The sequence below is a fragment of the Perognathus longimembris genome, chromosome 1 (genome assembly GCF_023159225.1).
Source record: "Perognathus longimembris pacificus isolate PPM17 chromosome 1, ASM2315922v1, whole genome shotgun sequence".
NCBI classification, from domain to species: domain Eukaryota; kingdom Metazoa; phylum Chordata; class Mammalia; order Rodentia; family Heteromyidae; genus Perognathus; species Perognathus longimembris.
In genome coordinates, this window is record NC_063161.1 from 161,306,344 (window position 1) to 161,319,892 (window position 13,549).

Here is a 13,549-nt window from a genome sequence, read left to right on the forward strand (position 1 = left end):
GGCCCGCGGGCGAGGCCGCGAGTGATTGGGCGGGGGGCGGGGCCCGAGGGCGTGAGGGACGGGTGGGGGCGGCGGAGCACCGGCGCGGGCGGGGGGCGGGGCGAGGGGCGGGACGAGGGGCGGGCGGCGGCGAGCGATTGGGCGGGCGCGGGGGGGCGGGGCGGGGGCGGGGCGCGCGCTGACGTCGCCGCGGACACGTCGGCGGCGGCGACGGCCGGAGCCGGATGTGCCAAGATGGCCGCGTCGGCTGCCGTGTCTGCGCTCGTCACCGCCGCCGGGAGGGCTTTGGCCCGCGGCGCCTGAGTGGCCGCCGCCGCCGCCGCCGCCGCCGCCGCGCGGGTGAGGGGCGAGCGCGCGGAGGAAGGCGGCGGCCAGCCGGTGCGGCGAGGCCGCGGGGGGCGGGGGGCAGCGGGCACCGGGCCCGGCCCCGAGCGGGCGGCGCGGCTCCAGGACGCCGCCGGGGCCTCCGCGGGCGGGCGGGCGGGCGGGCGGCGGGGGGCGCGGTCCGTCCTGTCCCGGCGGGACCCCCTCCCCGAGCGGCGCGGCGGGGGGCGCGCGTTCGTTGGCGCCGGGGCCCAGGAAGCGCGGCTTGGCTCCTCTCGCTCCCCGGCGCGGGGTTGGGAGCGTCGCCAGGGAGGCCAGGGCCGTGCCCGAGCCCCGGGGTTGGCCGGAGGAACCAGGGGAAGCTGGACGTGGCGGAGCAGCCTCTCCGCGCCGAGCCCTCGGGGGGAACCCGCGCGCCCCGCCTCGCTGGCGAACACGGTGCCGGGCGGGCGCGAACGGCCGAGCCTCCCCTCCCCGTCCCTTCCCGGCGCCGAGGTGTGTGTTTCCACCCGGCCCACCCTGAGTGGACCGCTGGAAGTTTCTGCACGGGGAAGCCGCCCTGCCCTTTCGCTCCATCCTCTGTTACACTGCACGGACAAGGCAAGGGGTGACATAGGCATTCATCCATCCTTGTTCCTGTGACTTGGCTACCCCTCTTGGGATTTACCTCCAAATTGTTAGGGCGATTTTCTGAGATGCTGTGCTGGTATTTTGTGTGTGTGTGTGTGTGTGTGTGTGTGTGTGTACACGTACGTGTGTGTACGCATACTGGTTCTGCGGCTTTAACTCGGCCGTCACTTAGGTGTGTTGGTTTGTTTTTTTCCCCCCCTCAAGGCTGGCACTCTACCGCTTGAGCCACGTCTCCACTTTGAGCGTTTTTGCTGGTTAATTGGAGATAAGAGTCTTAACGACTTTTCTGCCTGAGCTGGCCTGGAGCCTTGATCAGCCTCCTGAGTAGCTAGGATTATTGGTGGGAGCCACCTGTGCCCAGCACTATGCAGATTTTAAAATTACTCCTTCTGTTAACGTCGAGGAATTTCAGAATGTCCCTGTGGAACATCCTCATTTTTAGCAGTGTTTAGGCTCCTCCGCCTCTTTTTCCTTCAGCATCTCTTTATTCAGATTCTAACTTAGAAGAGGTAGGGTTTGTCACGGTCGTGTCAGCTGCCTCTCTGTGGTTGGTTTGTCCCCGCAGTCATCAGGAAGGGCTGGGGGCACCACTGCTTCCTGGTGCCCTTCTTTGGTTTCACACAGCTGGAGGGCAGTGGGAGGAGTTACTCCCTCCTCTCCTCTAGAGTAAATATACCCCTGATCCCATAGCCCAGCCCACTTACCTTACACTTGGAAAAATCTTCTCTAAGTACAAAGTCAGTGTGGCCGAAGAGCGGGGTTCATCATGAAGAGTGCATTTTCTAGAAGACCAGCAGGTCTCTCTGAGACAGGTGCCTTTTAGAAAGTTAGAGAGCTAACTGAATACAAATTCCCACAATCCTGGGACAAATGACAGACAGTTCATTGTTTGCTGTTGGTGAGTAGAGAAGATTGAAAGAGCCATGTTCAGGTCCTAAAGAGCCATGTTCAGGTCAGAGTGTTGTGAATGGAATTAGCACATTGCTAAAAGGTTCTTAGTTGAGGATGACGCAGGCTGGCAGTGCTCCTTTGTAGGTAATATTTGCTTATAAAACAGTTCTTAGTCCATTAGAGTTGAGAAAATAATTTTTGTTTCTGCAAAACAGAAAGCATAAACTCATGTAATTCAGATTCCGATAAATTCATATCAAGCAACAGTAGGAATTGGGCCTTCTGAGAATCTACCATGCGTAGAAATTAGTAAGATTACACCCTAGAAGGAACCTTAGGAGTCAAAAAAAAAAAAAAAAAAAAGATCATCCAGACTCATCTTAAAAATGGAGACACTAGTGCTTGCCTAGCATGCTTAAAACCTTGGGTTCAATTCCTCGGTACCACAAACACAGAAAAGGCCAGAAGTGGCGCTGTGGCTCAAGTGGCAGAGTGCTATCCTTGAGCAAAAAGAAGCCAGGGACAGTGCTCAGGCCCTGAGTCCAAGCCCCAGGACTGGGAAAAAAAAAAATCAAATTGAGAAAAAACTCCTTTGTTTTCATATCTTTGGAGTTTGTTTTCAGTATGTATATTATTTTATATACATAGGAAGAAGCGCCTGGGTATTACTCCTGTGTGAGTCTCTCTTAAGACCACTCTTTTGTTCTCACTCTTTGTATCTAGAATCCTGTGTAATTTGTCATATCCCAGTGCATTTTAGATCTAACGCATATCACAGAGAACATGCACCCTTTGTCTCTCTGATCTTGGCTTCCGTCACTTAACATGATTTGTTCTAGTCCCATCCATTTCCTTTCAAATGACTTGATTTTATTCTTTCTAATGGCTGTGTAGAATTCCATTGCATATAGGTACCACGTTTTTTGGATCCAGGCATCCGTAGTGGGCATCTGGGTTGTTTCCATATCTTGACTGTTGTGAATAGTGTGGCAATGAACACGGATGTTCAGGTGTCCTTGTCGTATCCTGGTTCGTGATGCTCAGGGTTGGTGCCCAGGAGTGGTATGGCTGGGTCAGAGGGAAGGTCTACGTTTAGTTTTCTGAGGAACCTCCAGACTGCTGTCCAGAGTGGTCGTACTAGTTTACATTCCCACCAGTAGTGCTGTAGGGTTATGGATTTTATTTTAAAATTTTGCTTTTGTTTTTAACTGCTTAAAGTAGTAAGGGTCTTGTGTTGGAAGACAACCTAGGAGGCCTGTTTTTCTTGGCAGCCAGTTTCAGTGTGACTTGGAGATGTAACGAGTTGCTGTAGCTCTAGCCATGCTGTTGCTGTATCTTGGTTGGACGCATGGAGGAATCCAAGTTCACAAGGGAAATGGGGGGAGGGGAGGCTTTGCTTCTACTTTTCTACCATTCTGGCTTTTAAAATAACAGTGAAGCTGGGTACTGGTGGCTCACACCTGTAATCGATTCTAGCAACTCAAGAGGCTGAGATCTGAGGATCGTGGTTCAAAGTCAGCTCAGGCAGGAAAATTCATGAGACTCTCATGTTCAATTAATTAGCAAAAAACAAACAAACAAAAAACAAAGCCAGAAGTGGAGGGAGCTGTGGTTCAAGTGGCAGAGTGCTAGCCTTGAGCAAAAGAAGCCAGGGACAGTGCTCAGGCCCTGAGTTCAAGCCTCAGGACTAGCAAAAAAAAAAAAAAAATTCGAGTGAGGGTTTTTTCTTTTCTAGAAAAGGTTAGCTTTCTCTCTGTTGGCAGTTTGTAAGAGTAGTCAGGCCCATAGTTGTAAAGCTGTTGTAACTTATTTTTAGGGTTTTTACTTCAAGCCTAGTTACAGTTCCAGTGGTCAGAGGCAACTTTGTTTCACTGCTTTCAGATGAAAAGTAGTCATCATTGAAAAAGTGAAAGATAAGGGGCTGGGAATGTGGCTTAGTGGTAGAGTGCTTGTCTAGCATGCATGGAGCTCTGGGTTTGATTCCTCAGTACCACATACACAGGAAAATGTCAGAAGTGGCACTGTGCCTCAAGTAGTAGAGTGCAAAAAAAGCTCAGGGACAGTGTTTGGGACTTGAGTTCAAGCTCTACAACTGGAGGGGGAGGGGAAGCATTTAGCACAACTGTTTTAAATGACGTCTTTTCACTTAAAAAAAAAAGAAGAGCAAAGTTTAAACTTTAGGGTTTTTTCTTTCCAGGTTTAAAATTAACATGCACAAAAATATGAAAAGAATGTTTTTGTTTTTGAGACAGGATCTCACCATGAGGTTTGTGATGACCTGGAACTCACTAGGTGTGGCCCAGCTGGCCTTGAACTCATGACCCTCTGTCCCTGCAGTGCTGAGATTATATAACTGCAGCAACTTTCTATCCATCCAGTAGTTCTAGAGTTTGAATTCAGGACCTCACCCTTGCTGAGCAAGCACTCTACCACGTGTGCCATGAGCCTAGATCGTTTGTTTGTTTGTTTTCTCAGTAGTGAAGTTGCCCCTTGTGGACCTGGTGGTAGTTTACAGAGCAGTGTCAGGCATTTCCTGGTTGTGTCAGAATGGCTGTCAGATTGCTCCTCGTCTCTGCTGGTGTGGGGAAGGATCCAGAAGCAGGCTGCGTAGCAAGTCCTAGAGGGTGCATGGGCTGTCTACACTCACTCAGCCAGCTAGTGGCCACGCCATTAGTGCCCTCGCCTCATTCATCCCCTTCTAGAGCTTCCTGAAGCAGCTCCAAGGACTGAGTTCTTTGCTAGGGCAGAAGCAGGGGAGAGATGTAGAGTTCAGAATTTGACTTGATGTTATTTTTAGAGTGTGTGTGTGTATGTATATATGTGTGTGTATATATATACACGCATATGTGTATATAGTAAGTATAGTGCACTTATAGTTTTCTTCATTATATTGAGGACTGTAAATACAGATTTTATGATCATTTTTCTTTTCTTTTTCAGGTCAAGTTAAGGACAAGCTCTCCCTTACCTCTTCTGTAAGCAGCATCTCCTGTGGGAAAGATCCGACATGCAGCCTCCACCCCAGGCAATCCCATCCGGCACGGCTGGTCCTCCTCCGGTTGGGAATCCTCGGAGCATGTTTTGGGGTGGCAACAGTCCTTACAGGAGGCCAGCCAGTAATAATGCGCCGGTAGCTCCGATAACTTGCCCGTTGCCGCCAGTAACAGATCCATTTGCTCTTAATAGACAGACGCTCCAACACACACCTTTGGGCAGTTCGTCCAAGAGCAGCGCGCCTGCTTTGCATAGCCCGGCCTTCCCAGTGTGTTCTCAGTGGTCTGGTTTGCCTGCACCTCACACAAATGCTGGGGATAGCTCCCAAGGACCCCAGGAGCCTCTCCCGGGACCTATGTCACACCCGAGAACAGATGCTGGTTCGTTTCCTCCTGCATCCATCCCTTCATTGCTGCCTGGATCTGAGATGAGTAGGAGCACTGAGGTCGGTTCTGTCTCGGGGCCTGAGATTCAAAATCCACCCTATCCTCTTCACTACATTCCAGGAGTGGGTCCTGACCCATCTCGTGGGAGACATCTGCCTGAGAGTGGGCCTGGGCCGGACAGACCTCTGCATAGACACCCCCCCCACGATGGTGTAGGGGCCCCTGCAGCATCCGCATTCTTCTCCCAGCCCAGTCCACAGATGCCGGGTCAGTGGGCGCCGGTGCAGGGAGGCCCACAGACTGCCCAGCACCGCGGCTTGCCCTGCCCAGAGGGACCCCAGGCCACCAGCGCTTCCCAATTCCCCTCTCCGCCCAACCTTCACCCGGCTCCAGCCCACGAGCCTCACGGCCCACTGGTGTCGCCCCCAGCACCCTTGGCTGGGGGCGAAGGGAGTGAGGTGGCTCACCTGCGAAGTGGAAAACACCTTCTCCCTCAACATACATCCGGCCAAAATCCCAGGATTGGGAGTTTGTGGGCAAGCCAGGAGTTCATGCAGAATCCAGAAGTGAACAAGCATTTGCCAGACCCTGCCCTTGTGAATCTACTCACTCAGGGAACGAACCCAGAAAACCAGGTGCGCTGTCCCTTGGGGACTGGGACGAGCCGGGCTCCACTAGAAGCTTCCTCAGGGTCTCTCTCAATGTTTTTCCAAGGGGAGGAGGCAGAAAATGAGGAGAACCTCTCCTCTGAAAAAGCAAGCTTTGCTGGCAGAATGGACTTGGATGGTTTCTCCTCTAGCCCGGGACTGGGCCGTCCGCCCCCGCCTGCCCACGGAGCTGCTGGCCTCCATCAGGCCTTTCTCAAGGGCTCTAGCAGCGAGGCTGCGCAGCAGGGAGTTGACGCACAGCCTCACTTTCCTCCGTCTACGGGCATTCAGCATGATAAGCAAACTGCTAGAAACAGTGCTGGAGATACGTGGGGGGACGCAGCAAGCACTGGGACTCTCAGTGCTCCTGGCTCGCAGTATGAGAACGTGGAAAACTTAGAGTTTGTTCAAAATCAGGAAGTTCTGCCGAGTGAGCCTCTGAGTGTGGACCCCTTGTCTTCGAACGACCATTTCCGGTACGGGGCCCTTCCTGGGCCGGCTGCCCCCAGGCCTGGTGCCGTGGGTCTCAGCAGAAGTGGGGGACTGCATCTTGAGGCTCCCGAGGTGTCACTGCACCCTGCACGGTCCGACAGCGTGTCGTCCAGCTACAGTGGCCACAGCCACAGGAGTCCTCCCGGGTCAACCAGGCCCCAAGACTTGGTGGGCACGTTTATTCAGCAGGAGATTGGAAAACCCGAAGATGACGCTTCGGGCAGTTTTTTTAAGCAAATTGACTCTTCTCCGGTGGGAGGGGAGACCGAGGAGACCACTGGGAGCCAGCATTACCGCAGCAGCCTGTCTCAGCCCTCTACTCCAAGTCCCCCCAAACCTACAGGGATATTTCAGACAAGTGCAAATAGCTCCTTTGAACCAGTAAAATCCCACTTAGTTGGGGTAAAACCAGTTGAGGCAGATCGGGCCAACATGGTAGTTGAAGTGAGAGGAACCCGTGACCACCAGAAGAAGCGCAGAGCAGCTGCCAGGATGCCCGTTGCTTCCCCAGGTAACCTGGAGCAGCCACCGGACAACATGGAGACCCTCTCTGCACCCCAGGCCTGCCCTCTGCCACTTAACACCCCTGCAGAAGCTGGCCACACACCTGCACACACCGCAGGGCTACCATTGGACACTACACGCCCAACACCCGAGAAGAGGCCCTCCGTCAGGACACAGGGAGCTGCGAAGTGTGAGAGCCCAGCAACGACTCTGTGGGCACAGAATGAACTACCGGATTTTGGTGGCAACGTCCTTTTAGCTCCCGCGGCCCCTGCACTCTACGTGCCTGCAAAACCTCAGACGTCAGAAGCTGTTCAGCCTCTGGCAAAGGGAGTGTCGGGGCAGCAGCCTCGGAAGCCAGGGGCTGCCCCCCCCCTGCAGAACCAAGATGGCCTTGGTGCTTCAGAAAACCTTGAGAACCCTCCAGAGGTGGGCGAAGAGGAGGCCCTTCCATCCCAGGCCAGTTCTGGTTACGCAAGTTTGCTGTCCTCACCACCCACCGAGTCTTTGCAGAATCAACCCATCCTGATTGCTCAGCCTGACCAAAGCTATAATTTGGCTCAGCCTGTTAATTTTTCTGTGTCTTTAGCGAGTCCTAATGAGAACAGTCAGTCCTGGGGAGATGCCGTAGTGGGGGATAATGCCCAAGGGAGCAACAGCCAGGCTCCCGGTGGTGATTCTGGAGACCATGCTGCATTGTCTGGTGTCGCAACTAATACTGTCACGGGCTTGTCTCTGTCTCACAGTGCTGCCTCACACAATGTGCCTCGAGGTTGTGGGTCTTCTGAAATGGTTTCTAGCCAGCCTGCCAGTTTGTTGGCTCAGTCGCTGTCCCATCCGGTTCCAAAGACTCTTCCAGAAAGTCAAAAGAATCACAGTGCAGCAGGAGTTCCTCCTGAGTTTAATAGCCTTGCTGGAAGCACCGGTGTGACCTTAGTCCCACCTGCAAGCAGCACATCGGTTCCTAGTAACGAGAAGGCCGATCAGTGCACTAACCGTGAAGAAACTGTTGGAGCCCTAGACTTCACATTGAATAGAACTTTGGAAAATCCTGGAAGAATGTATAGCTCATCCTATACAGACTGCCCAGCTTCTCAGCAAGCCATCGCCAGTCATCCCAGACAACCTGGGCCTGGAGCACATAATGCAGATCGTTTCTATCAGCAGGTGACTAAAGATGCGCAGGACCAGTGTGGCCTGGAAAAGGCGCAGCCAGAGCTCGTTCCTCCCCCGCCACAGACTTCTCCCCAAGCGCACCAGGCGCCGTGTTGTGAACCTTCTAGTTTAGAGAGTTCATCCGGACAAGGCCAGTCCCAGAGCTCCGCCCAGCCATCGTCAAGTCCAGCTCTGGCGGACACAGGCCAGCCGCTGCTGCCTCAGCCCCCTCGGTCCTCCAGCGCATCGGTTGTGTCCACCAGCTCGAGCCAGCCAGCCCCACGAGCAGAGCAGCCCTGGCTGCACCCACCACCTCCACATGCATTTGGCCCACCGCCTCAGGACTTGGCGTCCCACTATTACTACAGACCACTGTACGATGCCTACCAGTCCCAGTACCCCTCACTCTATCTGTCTGATCCCGGGACAGCCTCCTTATATTACCAGGTAAGAGCACCAGTGTTCAGCCGTCCTCCTGCCCTGACATTGCCCTGACAGTGTGTTCCTCAGACCCACCGTGCCCCTGAGAACAGTTCTCCCTAGCTGCCACCCAGCTCCTCCCTCAGGTTCCTACCAGCAGCAGCATAGTGAATTGTTTGTAACTTTTATTTTATTTTTTTTTTGCCAGTCCTAGGCTGTGAACTCAGGGCCTGAGCACTGTCCCTGGCTTCTATTTTGCTCAAGGCTAGCACTCTGCCACTTGAGCCACAGCACCACTTCTGGCCATTTTCTGTATATGTGGTGCTGAGGAATCGAACCCAGGGCCTCATGTATACGAGGCAAGCACTCTTGCCACTAGGCCATATCCCCAGCCCTGTAACTTTTATTTTTGAATAACACAGCATCCTGGATTATATGACAAAAGGGCCCTTTCTTGTAACACCTGTCTATTTGGTACAGAATTAAGAGCTCTGTGTTGCACAGTTTAACCTCCAGAAGCTCATGTTTGTTGGTTGTTGTTTTTGTTGGACTGGGGCTTAAACTCAGCCTGGGCACTGTCCCTAAGCCCAAGGCTGGGGCTTTTATCACTTTGAGCCACAGCACCACTTCTGGTTGACTGGGAGTGAATTGGAGAGAAGACTCTCCGGGACTTTCCTGCTTGGGCTGGCTTTGAACCCTGATCCTCAGATCTCAGCCTCCTGAGTAGCTAAGATTGCAGGTGTGAGCCACCTGTGCCTGGCCTCTTACATGTTTTATTGTTGAGCCCGGGTTGCCTCCTGGGCTCAGCCTCTTAAATGCTCAGTATGCCATCCTGCCTGGGTTTTACACAGTTTTAACCCCCCAAACAAGACAACATACGAAACAACAAGAGTAATGCTAGATAGCTTGGAAGTCTCTCTTGGGAATCCTTTTCTGGAAAGGAGTCCAAACATTTTCGCACGAGGGAGCCCAGATCTGCTTGACCTGGGGACAGCAGAGTGAGAGGAGCCACAGGCTGCCAATAGGCCCTTATTAGGAATGAAGCCCGGAAATACTTCTGTAGGAGCTTATTTTTTTCATTGCTGTTATTTCCAATGGTGGCCAAAAACTTGTCTGTTTTTCCATTATCTGCCAGGTAATGGCAGAGTTGGAGCATATATACACAGAAGGATGAGTTCTAGCTCATGTCTTTTTTACCATTCAGATTTTCTCAAGTTCAGACACAAGCTGAGCCCATGATTTGTTCTGTAATGAGCCTTTCGCCTCTTTACAGCCTCTGTGAGGCTGCCTATGACTTTAGGACTGGTTCCAGTGAGTCTCCCTGGTCGTCTTGCTTGACTGAGGTGGTGGCTAAGGCAGGACATAGGAGCTGTTCAGATCATAGACCTGGTCAGTGGAGGCTTGAGCAGGCAGACACCTCACAGCGCCCTCAGAAAGTCGCTGCGCGCTGACACCAGGCCTTGTGGGGCCACCTGGGTTGTCTTAGCAAGGCCTGGGCTGACAGTCTTAGGTAGACCCTGCCATCTCTGTGTACATGAAGGAAGCTCACCTGCAGTCTTGCGTTTGGAGAGAGGTCATCTGAATTTACACAGAGCTTGAGCTGGGTGTCTGGTAACTGACTGTTTATGACGGAGTCTAACTACCCAAACCTCCTTCCCACAGGACATCTATGGCCTGTACGATCCTCGATACAGGCCCTATGACAGCTCAGCCTCCACTTACATGGAGAACCACCGCTACCCGGAGCCCGAGCGGCCCAGCTCCCGGGCCAGTCACTGCTCAGACCGGCCCGCAGCCAGGTGGGCACCGGTCCATGCTGTTGCTTTACTTGCGTGCCCAGACAGATGTTTGTGTTGCCAAGATAGTAACCTAGTGACTGGAAAAATTGTGCATCTGTAAAGACTATACAAATTTATTTAATGTATGTTTGTATTTTTCAGCATGTCCCAACAGAATTGGTCAGTTAGCATTGGTCCCCCCCGCTGGTCAGGCCAGACCTTATCCCGAGCCACAGAGGCAGCCAGTGGTGGCTCCGTGTCACCAGGTGCCTCTCTTGTTCCGGCAGTCTGCTGGTGGTATGCAGGGCTCTTAGACGGTGCCACTTTTAACTAGCGCAGCCTCCTCTGAAGGCTCCAGGCGCCTGGAAGGATAGTCATCAAGATGGAGTAATTTGTGGGTGATCCATCAGGCTGACTCCAAGTATGGGTCCTGTGTTTGGACCTGGCTCTGCCTCCTTTGCCAGCAGGCTTGTACCCGCCTGTGGCCTGCATTTCCTGTACTGCTGCTGTCCAGGTGTCTGCTTGTAGTCATGCAGTAGAGATTTGGAAAGAACCATGGCATGTACCCTCTGAGTAAGCCTGTAAGCAGATCAAAGTCCACCGTGTCTCAGAGCTCCCCGGGCTGCTTTTGAGCTCTGTCCATGCAGGACCATTGGTGGCTTTGAGCAAGCAGTGGGGGTGGGTCCTGGTCCTTCAGACTTTGCCACCTCGGCTCCTACGGTCATCCTTTGCCCGAGTTTGGAGTGTTGCTCATAGGAGTGAGCTTTGCCTTGAGGACACACCACTCTTGAGCCCAGCAGTGTGAACATCCAGTTGCTAATGTACAAAGCCTCAGTGCTTGTTTCCAGAAGGATTTGGTAGCTTATTTGAAGAGGGGAAGGCTTTTCCTGTGAACCCTTTGCCTGTTTAACTGACCTCAGTGTACCTTGCCCCAAAGACAGACACTGAACCACGTGTGTGGTTCTTTATGACGTGTAATGCCACTGCTACTGTCTCTAGAAAATTCTTTAGCTGAGGTCCTGGGTTATAGAAGAGTGGTTTTGGCTAACTTATGTGAGGCTCTCAGTTCTATTCCTAGCATGCATATATATATATATATATATATATATATATATAGAGAGAGAGAGAGAGAGAGAGAGAGAGAGAGAGAGAGAGAAACAGAGATAAGATACACACACATAGACTCAGAGAGACAAAGAGTTCAAGCCTCAGGAACAACATGAAAACAATTGGTGCTGGAAATGTGGCCTAGTGGCAAGAGTGCCTGCCTCGTATACACGAAACCCTGGGTGGGTTCGATTCCTCAGCACCACATAGATAGAAAAGGCCAGAAGTGGCAGAGTGCTAGCCCTGAGCAAAAAAGAAAGAAGCCAGGGACAGTGCTCAGGCCCTGAGTTCAAGACCCAGGACTGGCCAAAAAAAAAAAAAAGGAATCTTGAGAGTACTAGAAGGAGCTCTAAATCTCACCTTTTTTTTTTTCTTTTCTTTTTGTCATTCCTGGAGCTTGACTTCAGTGCCTGGACACAATCCCTGAGCTTCTTTTGCTCAAGGCCAGTACTTTGCCACGGGAGCCACAGCTCCACTTCCAGCTTTGTTTTTGGTGGTTAATTGGAGTTAAGAGTCTCACGGATTTTCCTGCCTGGGTTGACTACAAATGCAGTCCTCAAATCTCAGCCTCCTGAGAGGTAGCATTATAGGCATGGTACTCTTGCACCTGGCTTAACTCTCAGCTTTTCTTTGGCTCAGGTTAGGGCCATGGGTAGATCTTTTAGGCCTACAGGAGGTGGGTCTGCATCAGGCTTAGGAGGATGCAGCTCTGCTCATAGTCTTTCTCTGTCCCCTAAGGTTACAAAGAGCTACCACATAGCTAGTGGTTGGGCCTAAAGGCTGTTGAAGCTGACTTTTTTTTTTTTAATCAGTCATGGGCTTGAACTCAGGGCCTGGGGGCTGTTCCTAAGCTTTTTCCCTCAAGGCTAGCACTCTTCCACTTTGTGCCACAGCGCCCCTTCCGATTTTCTGATCATTACTTTGAGATAAGAGTCTCTTAGACTTTTCTGCCCATGGTGGCTTTGAACCATGATCCTTAGATCTCAGCTTTCTTAGTAGCTAGAATTAGAACTGTGAGCCACAGACCCCCCCCAGCTGAAGTTGGTATTTTTAATTGGTTAATTTCAATCTATGCTGTTTTGTTCTGCTAAACATATTAAAAATTCCTAGGATATAGCACTAAGGACAAAAAAGGTTGGTTCTCTTGCTGAGCACTGTCAAGTAGTAAATTTCTGTTAGCTACAAGGTGTGAAATATATAACCTCATCTCTGTTACCGTTTTGGTCTTCTCATGAGAGTTTTTTCACAACCAGACTTTTGGTAAATGCTCACTGCCGTGGTATATATAATAGGTACTACTGATGTTTGGCCATACTTCAGTAGGTAATGTCTTCAACAGCTCTGTGTCTTTTCAGGCAAGGCTATCCTGAAGGATATAGTAATTCCAGGAGTGGGTGGAGCAGTCAAAGCGACTACTACGCAAATTATTACTCCGGCCAGTATGACTATGGAGGTATGTTCAAGAATTTACAGAGATGAGCAAGTGCAGTATCTATAAAGCTCTGTGTGAACACGCAGTTGTGTGCAAGTCAACACGCTACTGTGTGTTTTCAGCAAACTTTTCCTTTAGTTCCTTCCTGTTCTTATTCAAGGGACAGAGTAGTTGAAAATTCTTTGTATCTAAGAACAGTTACATTGGCAGCTTTCATCCTGTGTCATTCTGTGTCTCCGTCATAACGGTGGCTGCCTTGACTTCCTAGCAAAGCATAGTGAACACTAGTTCTTGGGCCATATTGCCCATACTTGACTACTCAATTATGAGCCGGTGAAATGCAAATCAAATGAAACACTAGCTGTTCGGTCACATTGTCTCAGAAGCCACCAGATGCAAGTCCCTGCTTATTGGCAGTGGATAGTGAATGTAGAACGTCTGGTTGTGTCGGTCTGGTGCTTCTTGGCCAGCCCCCACACATGCTTCTGTACAGCACAGGGCCCCCAGTGGCCTACAGGGAACCGGGAGCCCCCTTGTCTGCTCTGCCTGTACCTTCTTGTACCTTGGGCTCCACACCCAGCTCCTGATTCGTCCATGTCTTGCCTCTGTTTCCCAGAAGGGCTTTTTCCCCCTTGGGCGTGTGTATTCCCTTCCTCCCTCCCTCCCTCCCTCCCTCCCTCCCTCCCTCCCTCCCTCCCTCCCTCTCTCCCTCCCTCTCTCTCTCCCTCCCTCCCTCCCTCTCTTTCTTTTTGCCAGTCCCGGGCCTTGAACCCAGGGCCTGAGCACTGT

The 13,549-nt window shown here is 51.9% G+C and overlaps 1 protein-coding gene across 1 annotated transcript in view; it reads left to right on the forward strand.

Annotated features, from left to right (window-relative positions):
• The first annotated feature begins 208 nt into the window (after positions 1–208).
• The window catches only part of Sec16a (SEC16 homolog A, endoplasmic reticulum export factor), a 35,235-nt gene continuing 21,894 nt past the window's right edge, over positions 209–13,549 (forward strand). Inside the window, 4 exon segments of the mRNA XM_048345896.1 lie at positions 209–339; positions 4,786–8,470; positions 10,106–10,242; positions 12,684–12,781. Coding sequence (XP_048201853.1) covers positions 4,853–8,470; positions 10,106–10,242; positions 12,684–12,781 — 3,853 coding nt within the window. The 5' untranslated portion in view covers positions 209–339; positions 4,786–4,852.